The following is a 13,860-nucleotide window of genomic DNA, read 5'->3' as shown; positions in this document are numbered from 1 at the left end:
GGCACATAAAAGACACCATTTCGAGCGTGGCCGTTTTCGTGCGGGTGACACGTAAAAGCACCCACTACACTCTCTGAGTGGTTGGCGTTAGGAAGGGCATCCAGCTGTAGAAACTCTGCCAAATCAGACTGGAGCCTGGTGTTGCCATCCGGTTTCACCAGTCCTCAGTCAAATCGTCCAACCCATGCTAGCATGGAAAGCGGACGTTAAACGATGATGATGATGATGATGATGATATACATGGAAACAAAAATGATGAAGGACAGTGACATGATAAAATGCACCCAGTGTATACTGTAAAGTGGTTAGCAATAGAAAAGACATCCAGATCTATGAACATGATATGTAAAGAAACAAAGATTGGCCATTTTCACTGTGGTGTGTGTATCAGAGAGCAAATGTCTGCACCATTTAACAAGATGCTGTACTGGAATAGACTCATCCAACCCAGGCAAAAAGGAAAGAACGGATGTAAAACAATGATGATGACAATGATTTTTAATTCAAAGATGTCAATGAAGCAAATTCTAATGATAACACTATGAACCAACTTCTATTCTTATATGGCTGTGTGGTTAAGAAGTTGGCTTTGCAACCTTGTAGTGTTGGGTTCAGTTCCCTGGGCTGACCAATATCTTTGGAGTGAATTTGGTCAATGGAAACTACGTGGAAGAAAGCTTGTGTGTATGTGCATTTTTGTTTGTCCTCCCACCCACTTGACACCTGGTGTTGGTTTATTTACATCCCATTAACTTAGCAGATCTGCAAAACTACCAGACTTAAAAAATAAGTACTGGGGTTAATCTGTTTGACTAAAACCTTCAAAGCAATGCCCCAGCAAGGCCACACTCCAATGACAGAAACAAGTAAAAAATAAAACATATATACAACCATCACCCTGCTCCAAAAAAAAAAAAGGTCTTGTAACGTAAATCAACAAGAACTAATTTAAATTACTTGTTATTAATCAGTTATATTTCATTAACAACTTCATTAAGAATACATAATCAGTATCACTCAGTCTCTTGTTTTAATAACAAACTGAAAAAGTGTCATGTTTTAATTCCCACCTCCTATTAAATGCCGAGAGCTACAGGGTTTGAAACCTCTATCATTACATCTTGTTAATTCCTTACAATGATATAGTAAATATACCACCTTCCTAATGTGAAACCTCTCACTGTTTCTTCTATTTTAGAGTCTTTCAAGCTGTCTCTTGCACTCATGTAACATTAATCTATCAATGTTTTTGGTTTCATTAATATTTGATCACAATGTAATATTATATATTCTTTTGATTAGGCAGTAAGCCAATTGTTTGAAAGAGGAAGATATAATCAATTGAATCAAGTCCACTACAATACGTATATTTATTTCATATACTGACATTTTATAAGAGAGAAATGTTGTGGCTGGTAAGATTTGAACTTGAAAAGGTGCAGGGTTGAAGTTGACGACTTTAACCCTTTAGCAATCAGATTATTCTGTCCAATGTAATGCTCATTTATTCGTTGTTTTGAATTTATCATGAATTATCTTGTAGATTCAAGAGTTTGGTGATGTGATTCATTATTTTTAAAATGACATTGCAGGCTAGGTGAGAGAGGTCAGATCTAGCCAGCTTGAACATAAAACAAGTAGAATATTTGGGCCAAATATGGCTGGCTGAAGCACTAAAGGATTAAAGGAATTCAGTTTGGTGCTCCATTTTTTTCTGCTAGCTCACTGTCAGTAAAAGGTATACTCTTTTACTTGGTTCAGTCATTTGACTGTGGCCATGCTGGAGCACTGCCTTTAGTCAAGCAAATCGACCCTAGGACTTATTCTTTTCTAAGCCTAGTACTTATTCTATCAGCCTCTTTTGCCAAACCGCTAAGTTATGGGGATGTAAACACACCAGCATCGGTTGTCAAGCGATGTTGGGGGGGGGGACAAGCACAGACACACACACACATACATATATATATATATATATACATATATACGACGGGCTTCTTTCAGTTTCCGTCTACCAAATCCACTCACAAGGCTTTGGTCGGCCTGAGGCTATAGTAGAAGACACTTGCCCAAGGTGCCATGCAGCGGGACTGAACCCGGAACCATGTGGTTCGTAAGCAAGCTACTTACCACCCAGCTACTCCTTCGCCAAAATAACTACAAATGTAACAGGAAAAATCTGTTACATTACTAGACAATGGCATGGCTGTGTGATTCAAGAACTTGGTTTGCAACCACCTTGTTTTGGATTCAATCTCATTGTGTGGCATCTTGAGCAAGAGTCTTCTACTATAGCACAGGACCAATCAATGTCTTGTGTGGATTTGTTTGACAGAAACTGTGTGGAAACCCATCGTGTATGTGTATGTGTGTGTGTCTGCATCTTTGTCCTCCACTGTCGCTTGACAACCAATGCCAGTCTGTTTCTGTCCCCAATACCTTAGCAGTTTGGCAAGAGTGACTGTTAAATTAAGTACCAGACTTAAAAATAAATACTAAGTAATAAGTATTTGTCTGGTCCATGTATAAACATGGAGATAACAGAAACATGGAAAACATGGAGATAACAGAAACAAATAAACAAATGAAATTTATAACAAAATGCAAGTTGTTTTACCTGTCGAAGTTGAAAGACTCCAGCAGAAGGCACTTCTGGCTTCGGCACAACTTCAACTGGAGTATATTCTCCCTGTTCATTAAGTTCATGAACTTCAACCCAGAATTCAATTTTTCGCATTACCTCATTCCACCTATTCATTAAAAAAACAAAAACAAAGAACAATTGAATATATAAACAAACACCATCATTGCATCTTTCCACTCTTTTTTGTTTTTGTTATTTTGAATGAAAGATTGAATAATAATATATAAGGTCTATGCCAACATAAAATCAGGTATGGAACAACAAGGAAGCAATACTGGGAAGAAACTAATAAATTTTAGTTCAATAATTTATATTGAAAAAAGAAAAAAAAAATTCATATCGGTTTTCACTTATAGAATAAAATCTACTGATTATAAAGGATACATTTGAATATGTTAATTCATTCAAAGTTTTTTTTATGTAAGTTACATCCATACGGATGCATAGACCAGTACATTTTGTGAAATAAAAAATACTGGAAAAAGTTTGTTTACTAATGAATGTGAAACAATAATATGAGAGAATATTAAAAATATTGATTAAAACATTTATGTCTGAACAGAGTTTGAAACAATGCAGTCCAAGTTTATGAAATTCTGGAAATATTGCAGAATATCATTCAATGTTAGTCACCATATTGTGTGTTGATTGCCAACAATGTTGATAAGAAGGATTTATTTAGAAATAAGTATTGACTAGAAAATAGTCAACAGATGATGTTAGATGAAAGAATCTATTGAATATTTAGTGTTTAGTAGGTAAAAATTGATTTCTGCATAAGACACCAAAACAGGAATATAGCCGAATCAGATAGAATAAATAAAAGATATATATATTTTATTTGTTCTGGACTGAAGAAAAACAAAATCAATTCTGGTCATATATGAACTTGAGAATATAGTGAAAAGTTACAGCAACATAAGTAAGGTAGTCCCAGGGCATTACTGTCCAGAGTCCTGAGACTCATAGGGGATGGTTACCTGATTTCTGTGACATAAGTGACCAAGATCATAACATTTCCATAAAAGAGACATGAGCCTGTTGCAGGGCCACCAATTTACAGCTTAGCAGGCTAGAGCAACATGAAATGAAATGTTTCATTCAAAAATACAATGCAGTCCCCAGTCCAGGAATTGAAACCACAATCTTGTGATCATGAGGGCAACACCTCAATCACTAGGACACATGCCTTCACCTTTACTTTTTTACAACAACATAGATAGTAAATAACTGGTGTTACAACTTACCTGTCTAATAAAGAACGAGATCTAGCTTGCCTGTTATCAGGATCCCAGGTATTATTGTTGCTGAAGCCAGGACTTCGATGGCCCCAAACCTCAATGGAAAGGGCTCCTTCGGAGGCATGTTCAATGAATTCTTCAGTCACACAAACTTTAAAGTCCTAGAAACAAAATAGAAATAATAATTAAATATCTTTTCACATAGATACAAATATGTATCTCATATGAATAAATATGAATATATATATATATCCAGAGATTTTTCGAAGTGGAATCAATATCTGAAACACTCATGATAATTATTCTACAGACAGAATAGTATGATAATAAACCTAATACTATAATACAGCTAGTCCACCTCTTTGTGACATCACCACCACCTTTTACTTTAGAAATTATTATGTAAGCTTAAATGATATGAATTTTAATTAGGCTATTAAAAGGTTTCAAATTAAAAAAAATTAAACTAAACAAGAACTGTATACTAATTATTCAATTTGGAGTACGTTTATCTGTTTTCCTAGCAACATATCACCCGAACTCTCAGTTTTATGTCTAATTTTCAACAAAAGACAATGTTTTCAAATTTATTATTTTTACTTAAAAATTTCAAAATATAAAAAAAATACAATAAGTCATTTAAATTTATTATGGAAAAATTTCAAGTAAAATTTGAATAATGTTACACAGAATGTTTTCTTTTATTGTCAATTATGAGACAAAAATACTGGGAAGCAGGATGTGATTAGAAGAGTGAGGTAGAGGTGGATGTATGGTGCTTAAAGAATTCTGCATTAATGTTTTGTTGGAAGATAGGGGTGGGAATGGATTTTCAGAGAGTTGCTGTTCGCAAAAGGATTGGATGTAATATGTGCAATGGAGCTTAAAAAACATAAATGTAACAATGGAAATAAGAAACAGAAAGCTAAGTACATGAAGAGGAACAAACCGATGTTTGTAAAAGTCCACTGTTACAGTAGAGAAAGAGAGAGAGACAGAGAGAAGATGAGAATATACAATGACTGGGTCAGAATCAGGAAATATAGAAAGAGATTACTGATCAGAAAAATTACTTTCTTTTGAATATAGTCATGAATGTCAGTAATGGTTGCATTATCCCAGATAGGAAACCAATACAAGATGTAATCCACAAGAGTTGTGTTCAAACAATTGTTTGACTTAATCCTACTCAGTAAAAGGCCTTGCTGATACTGAGAAATAACAGTCTTGGTTTCACCTTAGCTTTCCTTGGATATGAGCCTGCCATACATTAGGCACCAGTGGACATCACACACTAAGTCACCAACAGTTCTAATATATTACAACTCCTGATTCAAGAAATCAAGTTCATGGCTCAGCACAAAATTAAATCAATGTGTGGTAATCTAAGACATAGTGCATCATTAATTTAAAACAATGTGAAGAAATAAGCATTACATTTGATGGAATAATCCGAATGCCAAAAGGTTAAGATATGGATTTGATACAAAATCTATCAAGGAAGCTGTAGTGTTCTAAATCAGGGGTTTTCAAACTGTGGTCTGCGGACAAGACAGGGGGTCCGTGGACAGCAAATACTTTTTATGGGCAATTTGATTTTATATATGTTTTTTAATCAAAATCTTTTAATTGACAATAAACCTATTTGTTAAATACTGTTAGATAAATAAATGTAAAAATATATGTTATTTTAAGCAAATATTTATGTATCCATTTCATAAGCGTTTATAAAGGAGTCCCTAAGGTAAAGCCTGAAATATAAAGGGGTCCGCAAGTCAAATAGTTTGAAAACCCCTGTTCTAAATGAATTTGAAAACTGTTCCATTGGGGTTTGTGATATGATAATATGAAAGACAATACAAATGAAAAAAAAAAAAAATTCATAATAATCCTACATAAATTACCTTAGTATGGGAGAAAGTTACTGTTGCACCGTCTTCTCGATCAGGATCACAGTATTCTGGGTTTACCAAAGGAGCTACAACGATTGGTTCCAATTGACCCCAAAAAGAATATTGACAAAAGACAAAGTTCGAAAGAGCTGCTGGAAGTCCTCGTGCTTCTCGAATAGATATCTATAAAAAGAAGAAATAATTGTTTAATTACTGGCAATAATGGTACACACGGAATGCTTAAAAAGCTGCAACACTGGACATCTTAAAGATCATGTTCTGAAACCAATATCATATTGCATCCTAATACAAAACACCTTATTACCTTTGTCGTTTATCTTTCATGTTAAACTCTCTGTGATCAAATATTGCTACCAGTTCTAATTAATGACTGAATTAATCACTTCTATTAGACAACTAATTATGCAGTAAACACGGAAATAAATACTTTAATTTTCAGAATGTCCAAAGCATTAATAGCTAAAAGAAATAACAATAAATGCTATAAGATGTATGTTTAAAAATCAATGCTTGAAATACTGGTTTCAAATTTTGATCCAAAGCCAGAAATTTTTAGGGAGGGGTTAAGTCAGTTACATTGACCCCAGTGCTTAATGGGTCCTTATTTTATCAACCTTGAAAGGATGAAAGGCAAAGTTGACTTTGGCAGAATTTGAACTCAGACTAATGAAAATGTCACCGAGCATTTTGCTCAGCATGCTAATGATTTTGCTAGCTTTCTACCTTTCCTTGGATGAGATCGCTGTTTTGCATATTTGAAATATTAGCATGGAATTATAAGTAATTGGATGCAGTTAACTGAGTGAAGACCACAAATTCCTTATAACTTCCTTTATAAACCCTGAAGGATTTAAGATGAAGTCAATACCAATAATTATAATAATAATAATAATGATAATAATAATAATCCTTTCTACTAAGGGCACAAGGTCTAAAATTTTGGGGGAGAGAATAGTTGATTATATTGACTCCAGTACATAACTGGTACTAATTTCATTGACTCCAAAAGGATGGAAGGCAAAGTTGACCTTGGTGGAATTTGAACACAGAATGTAGTGATGGGCAAAATACCACTAAGTAATTTGTCCAGCATGCTAATGATTCTGACAGCTCACCGCCTTAATAATAATAATTCTGCTACTTCTCCTCCCCAAGCTTTCAGTCATAGGTTACGGGGACGTAAACACACCAGCATCGGTTGTCAAGCGATGTTGGGAGGGACAAACACAGACACACCAACATATACACACACACACACACATATATATATATACAATGGGCTTCTTTCAGTTTCCGTCTACCAAATCCACTCACAAGGCTTTGGTCGGCCAGAGGCTATAGTAGAAGACACTTGCCCAAGATTCCACACAGTGGGACTGAACCTGGAACCATGTGGTTCGTAAGCAAGCTACTTACCACACAGTCACTCCTATGTCTATATAATAATAATAATAATGATAAAATTATCAGGAGGGTCTTAAGCACTTGAAAGACTACTGAAAGCTTGGGGACACCTAAGGTTACCGGAATCCATATAAGGGGGTAAGGTGATTACACTGACCCCAGTGTTCAATTGATACTTATTTTAACGATCCCGAAAGAATGAAAGTCAAAGCTGACCATGGCAGAATTTGAAGTGAGAACATACAGATGGGCAAAATGTTGTTGGCCATTTTGTCCAGCATGCTAACAGCTCTGCCAGCTTTTCACCTTGCAGCAGAAGACCAGCAATTCTGAGGAGAGGAAGAGTGTTGGTCAATAACACTGATCATGACAGTATGTGACTGGCACTTTATTCTACTGACTGTGGAGGGATGAAAGCAAGCTAAAGAGATGGATGATTTGCCACAAGGCACTTTTGTCCAACACTCAAACAATTCAGCTGTTTCCCTCTTCTTCTTCAACTTCTTTTTCCAGCACTGCCACCACCAGTACTATCACCACCACAAAAAAAAAAAAAAAAAAAATTTAAGTAGGAGCGGCTGTGTGGTAAGTAGCTTGCTTACGAACCACATGGTTCCCGGTTCAGTCCTTCTGCGTGGCACCTTGGGCAAGTGTCTTCTACTATAGCCTCAGGCCGACCAAAGCCTTGTGAGTGGATTTGGTAGACGGAAACTGAAAGAAGCCAGTCGTGTATATGTATATATATATATATGTATGTATGTATATATATATATATATATATGTATGTATGTGTGTGTATATGTTTGTGTGTCTGTGTTTGTCCCCCCAACATCGCTTGACAACCAATGCTGGTGTGTTTACGTCCCCGTAACTTAGTGCTTCAGCAAGAAGAGAGCCCGCTACAATAAGTACTAGGCTTACAAAGAATAAGTCCTGGGGTCGATTTGCTCGGCTAAAGGCGGTGCTCCAGCATGGCCATAGTCAAATGACTGAAACAAGTAAAAGAGTAATAAAAGAGTAAACTTTGGCTCAGTGACACAAAAAAGGTTGTAGTCAACAGATTTCCAGTTCTGGTCATTATTTTAGCCCCCCACCCCCACCCAGCCACCTCACCAACCAAGAAGACACCAGTAGGACTTAACTTAGAAATGTAAAGGTCCATCATTAACAATGATAATGGATTAATTTAGTCCACCATTCTACCGATTCTGCCATAGTAATAAATATAAATTTTCTTTATTTCCCATAAATAGGCACAAAACATTAAACTACAATGGAAGCTAATTCTAATGACTGCACCAACACAACTAGATACAAGCGTTAGACAACAATGCAATCAGAATAATAATGAAATAGAATACTATTTCATTGTATATATATATAAATATATATATACACACATATACATAAACATACCATGCACACACACACACTTGTATAGTCATACATACACATTTTACAATATATATGTTTGCATATACACACACTCTGTACTATATGTGTATGTATACACACATATATATATATACACATATAAATACACATATACATAAACACACATACATATATACATATACACACATATATACATACACACACACACACATACATAAGCATACTATGCACATGTGCATGCACACACACACACTTTTTACAATATATATGTTTGCATATACACACGCTCTACTATATATGTGTTTGTGTGTATACACACACACACACACACATATACACACATATACATAAACACACATACATATATACGTATACACACGTATATACATACACACATATATACATATACACACACACATATACAAATATATAAAAGAAATATAACAATGCTATTCACTTATGAAGTGCGGAAGAACTACAAACATAGAAACATATAGCACCGTTCTATTCTCCGAGATTGATAGTTAAAAGACAAAAAAAAAAAAACCATTTCTTTTTCTGAGTCAGTCACTATCAGTAGCCAGGTGCTTTTGTTACATGCAACTAAACCAGGTAACCAACAGAAGATTGTCTCCCAAAGAGCTACTACAGCAAACACTGAAATGTATCGCTTTTCCCTCCGTTGGTGGCTTCCTTGGCTAAGAGACTGAATAGTGTTAACAGAGAGAAAATGGAAAAAAGAGAATTCGCAACAGTGTAATGCCACATGTGGTTGCCTGGGAAACGTCAACATCAAAAGATGGAACGATAAAAAACAATGCTACGGTGTTTGCTGAATTAGGCGAATTTATCAAATATTTAGATAGGATAATCTTTTAGGAAATGCTCAAGCACATTTATGATAAATTACTATAGCAAAAGAAGGATTCCATATATGTGTTTGTATATGCAATTATGAGTGTGTGTGTATATATATATACACACACATACACATACACACATGCATATATACATACACATATATATGCCCGCTCACACACACATAATACATATGCATGTGTGTGTCTGTATACATCTGTCCATTTATATAATATACACATATATATATAAACATATATATAGAATACATAATATACATCTGTCTATCTATATAAATTACTATGGCAAAAGAAAGATTATATATATGTGTATGTGTATGTATATATGCGCAGACATGTATGTATGTGTGTATATATACACACACATAATACATATGCCTGGTGTAGTCTTCTACCTGGCTGGCTCCTGTCAAACCATCCAACTCATGCCAGCACGGAAGGCGGATGTTAAATGACGATGATGATGATGATTATATATATACATACATATATATTAATGTTTCACTTAGGCACTGTGATACTAATAGCCTGGTGGTAGAAACAGAAAGAAGGATAGAGAGACACTTTTATGCAGTTACCCCACTTGCTAGAAACAGCAGCCAAATCTCCCTTGAATTAAAGGAAGGATACATTGTGTAATGTGGCCTTGGCTGCACACTGCCCGAAAAAACAAAAAACAAGGTGTGTGTGTCTGTATATGTATAGGAGTGGGGGTGGGGTGCAGAAGGATTTTAGCTTGACCACCTAAATAGGGCTACTCAATCAGGGCTATCTCTCTGGCTACACCACAGCAACATGCACGTGTACATGTGTGTGTACAGGTTAATAATTATTTGCATTTTGAAAACCTCCAAAATCCAGAACTGTATTGTGTTAGAGAAAAACCCTTGTTAATAAGAGACTGTATAATATATATTTAAAACTACCTTGAAAGTATATTAATAAGCTGTATTTGTAATTATAAATAGAGCCATGCTCAAGTTGTTTCATTTTATAGATGCAAATATATATATAACAAGTTAAAATCCAAACTAATCCAAGATTCAAAAGACTCAGAAAATTTTTCAGAAAAAGATCATCAATCTGTGTGTGTGTGTGTGTGTGTGTGTGTGTGTGTGTGTGTGTAATAAAGACGATGGGAAAAAAAATTGTAAAATCACCCATGGGATTTGAACACTGTGTTAGCAACAAGGCAGACAGCTGTGCTAACCACTACACCGTACATCAAAGTGATATCACAACTTTGGCTACTCAAATTAGAAGACTTTCATAGCTTAAATTACCATATCAGGTCAAGTATGGAAGCAGGTGCCTTTACACACATCACTGCATTCACCATTTGTTGGTAATGGCTTGGGTCATCCTGGGAAACCCTCTAAGCAACGTCCCAAATAGTTACCATCTTTGTGAAATATTTCCTCATCTTATGTGACCATGAGGCTGACCAATACATGCTGTCATCTCAGCTGGATCCTCAGATAAGAGAACACAGTATGTAGGATCATCATCATCATTTAACACCTACTTTCCATGCTGGCATGGGTTGGACGGTTTGACTGACAACTGATAAGCCAGGAAGCTGCACCAGGCCCCAATCTGATTTGGCAGAGTTTCTACAGCTGAATGCCCTTCCTAACGTCAACCACTCTAAGAGTGTGGTGGGTGCTTTTTACGTACCACCAGCATGGGTGCCAGTCAGGCGGCACTGACACTGGTGACACTTGAATGCTTCTTTATGTGCCAATCAGGTAGCACTGGTATCAGCCAAGCTTGAATGGTGCTTTTTAGGCGCCATCAACATGTGTGCCAGTTAGGCAGCACTGGCATCAGCCACACTTAAATGGTGCTTTTTATATGCCACTGTCATGGGTACCAATCCAGATTGGAAAATTGACCAAACAGTCTGAGTTGACACTTCTGAATCATTACAAGAAACAGAACACATCTCAGTTTCTGAGTATTGGCCATTGGTTGGATATGAAATCTGACCAATGGAAGGCCATAATCCTACAAAGCATCCTGGTACAGAAGGAGAAGGAGTAAATAATGAACTTTTGCTGAGGCAAAGTGTAGACAGAAATTTTATTTTGGTGATTATGCAATTAGAATTAGAATGAAGTGTGGCTTAGTGGTTAAGGTACTCGGCTCACAATTGCAAGGTCATGGGTTCAATTCCCAGCAGAATGTTGTGTCCTTGAGCAAGACACTTTATTTCATATGCTCCAATCCACTCAGCTGGCAAAAATAAGTTGTACTTGTAATTCAAAAGGGCCAGTCTTGTCACATCCTGTGTCACACTGAATCTCTCTACGAACTTCTCAAAAAAAAAAAGCAGTATAATAATAATAATAATGATAATGGTTTCAAATTTTGGCATAAGGCCAGCAACTTCAGGGGATGTGGGTAGTAAGTCAATTACATCAACCCCAGTGTTCAACTGGTACTTATTTTATTGACCCCAAAAGGATAAAAGACAAAATTGACCTCAGCAAAATTTGAACTCAAAATGTACAGATGGATGAAATGCCACTAAGCATTTGTCTAGTGTGCTAACAATTCTGCCAGCTTGCTACCATTTTTTAATAACAACGATAATAATAATGATGATGATGATGATAATAATCCTTTCTACTATAGGTACAAGGCCTGAAATTTGGGGGAGGGGGATAGTCGATTACATTGACCCCAGTGCATAACTGGTACTTATTTCATTGACCCTGAAAGGATGAATGACAAAGTCAACCTTGGTGGAATTTGAACTCAGAACGTTAAGACGGATGAAGCATTTTGCCTGGCATGCTAAAGGTTCTACCAGTTTGCTGCCTTAATGAAGATAATAATAATAATAATAATAATAATAATAATAATAATAATAATAATAATAAATGCCCTGATGCAGTGCCAGAGAGTGGCTCTCATGGCTTCTGATCTTAATTGATTGGAAGTGTTATCATGTACATTGTTTTGTCTTGGTATAAAAGATGGGTTACAGCAAGTATTCTGCTTAATACCACAGATTTAATTGTCAGTTGTTTGACCGTAACCAGTTGAGCATGTCCCTTGGTGACTGACGATATGTGCATCTCTGATCATCAGCAGAAGTAGTGGGAGAGCATCATAGCCATGTGTTGAGAAGAATTCTTTGGGGTTTGAATAATTCACCTTTCGAAACATGGATGTTTCGTTCAAAATCCTTAAACAAACCTTATTCAGTGGGAACCTTATTTGAGTGGGATGGGCTACTTGACCTGAAGAAAATTCTAACTGGGCCCCCACCTGCAAGGTTATGCATTGTTTATCTTGATACGAGATCACCAAGTCTTGCACGTATGGTTGTGATGCATGTGCCTGGTGTACCCTTATCAGACGGGTAGTCATGATGTGTATACTGAGCTTTGTATATTTTACCCCAGTGTCACTTTGATGGCATGCACTGCTCTCTCACTCAATAATAATAATAATAATAATAATAATAATAATTCTTTCTAACATAGGCACCAAATTAGAAATTTTTGAGCAAGGGAGCTGCTGCCAACATTGACCCAAATACTTAAACTGGCATATCAACTCTGCCTCCAGAAGGATGAAATTTCAATCCAACCATGACAAGATATGAACTCAGAACATTAAGGTTTGTAACTAAATAATGCCAGGCATTTTGTCTGAATTCAGCCAATCTACTGTCTTATTAATAATAACAGAAATGGTGATGAAGATGATGATTAAAGAAAAGTAGACAACACTATTTAGATGTACCTGATAAATACAGATGATAACATTTTTTTTTTGATATGTGTGTGTTTATGTGCGTGTGAGAAAGTGAGTAACACACACACAGACACACACAAATCAGCTGCTAAAGAAAAAATAAGTCAACTGCATACAAGTTGTTACCATTGACAACTACCACCATCTTCAACCAAGCTATTAAAAATAAGCTGTCATTTACCCTGGCAATTTTTTTTTTCTTTCTGTGTGTGTTTGTTTTTTTTTCTTTTGTTTCTTTTTTATTGTCAAACCAAAAAAGGAAGAGCCTGAAGTATTTTATTTTATCAAAATAACTTCCTATACTTTATAGCTATTTTGCTGTCTCCTAATGTGTAGTTTATATTTTAACCAATAGACATTTACAAACGAGAGTGTATGTATGTGTGTGCATGTGTATGTATTTTTGAGCGAGAGAGAGAGAGAGAGAGAGAGAGAGAGAGAGAGAGAGAGAATGTGTGCATGTGAGACAGAGTGTGTGAAAAAGAGAGTGAGAAATAGTGAGAGAGTGAGAAAGTGAGTGAGAGTGTGTGTGTGAGAGAGAGAAAAACAAAGTGAGAAAGAGAGAAAGAAAAAAAGAGAAGGAGAGAAAGAATCAGCATAACTCTCATAGTGATTTTCTC

The 13,860-nt window shown here is 35.9% G+C and overlaps 1 protein-coding gene across 1 annotated transcript in view; it reads right to left on the bottom strand.

Annotated features, from left to right (window-relative positions):
* LOC106881370 (kinesin-like protein KIF13A) overlaps positions 1 to 13,860 on the bottom strand; it is a 696,895-nt gene that overhangs the window by 86,023 nt on the left and 597,012 nt on the right. Inside the window, 3 exon segments of the mRNA XM_052966922.1 lie at positions 2,615 to 2,747; positions 3,889 to 4,043; positions 5,787 to 5,957. Of these exon segments, the coding sequence (XP_052822882.1) occupies positions 2,615 to 2,747; positions 3,889 to 4,043; positions 5,787 to 5,957 (459 nt within the window).

The sequence above is a fragment of the Octopus bimaculoides genome, chromosome 4 (assembly GCF_001194135.2).
Source record: "Octopus bimaculoides isolate UCB-OBI-ISO-001 chromosome 4, ASM119413v2, whole genome shotgun sequence".
NCBI classification, from domain to species: domain Eukaryota; kingdom Metazoa; phylum Mollusca; class Cephalopoda; order Octopoda; family Octopodidae; genus Octopus; species Octopus bimaculoides.
The sequence above is the reverse complement of the archived record's forward strand: the minus strand, read 5'-3'. Positions and strand labels throughout refer to the sequence as shown.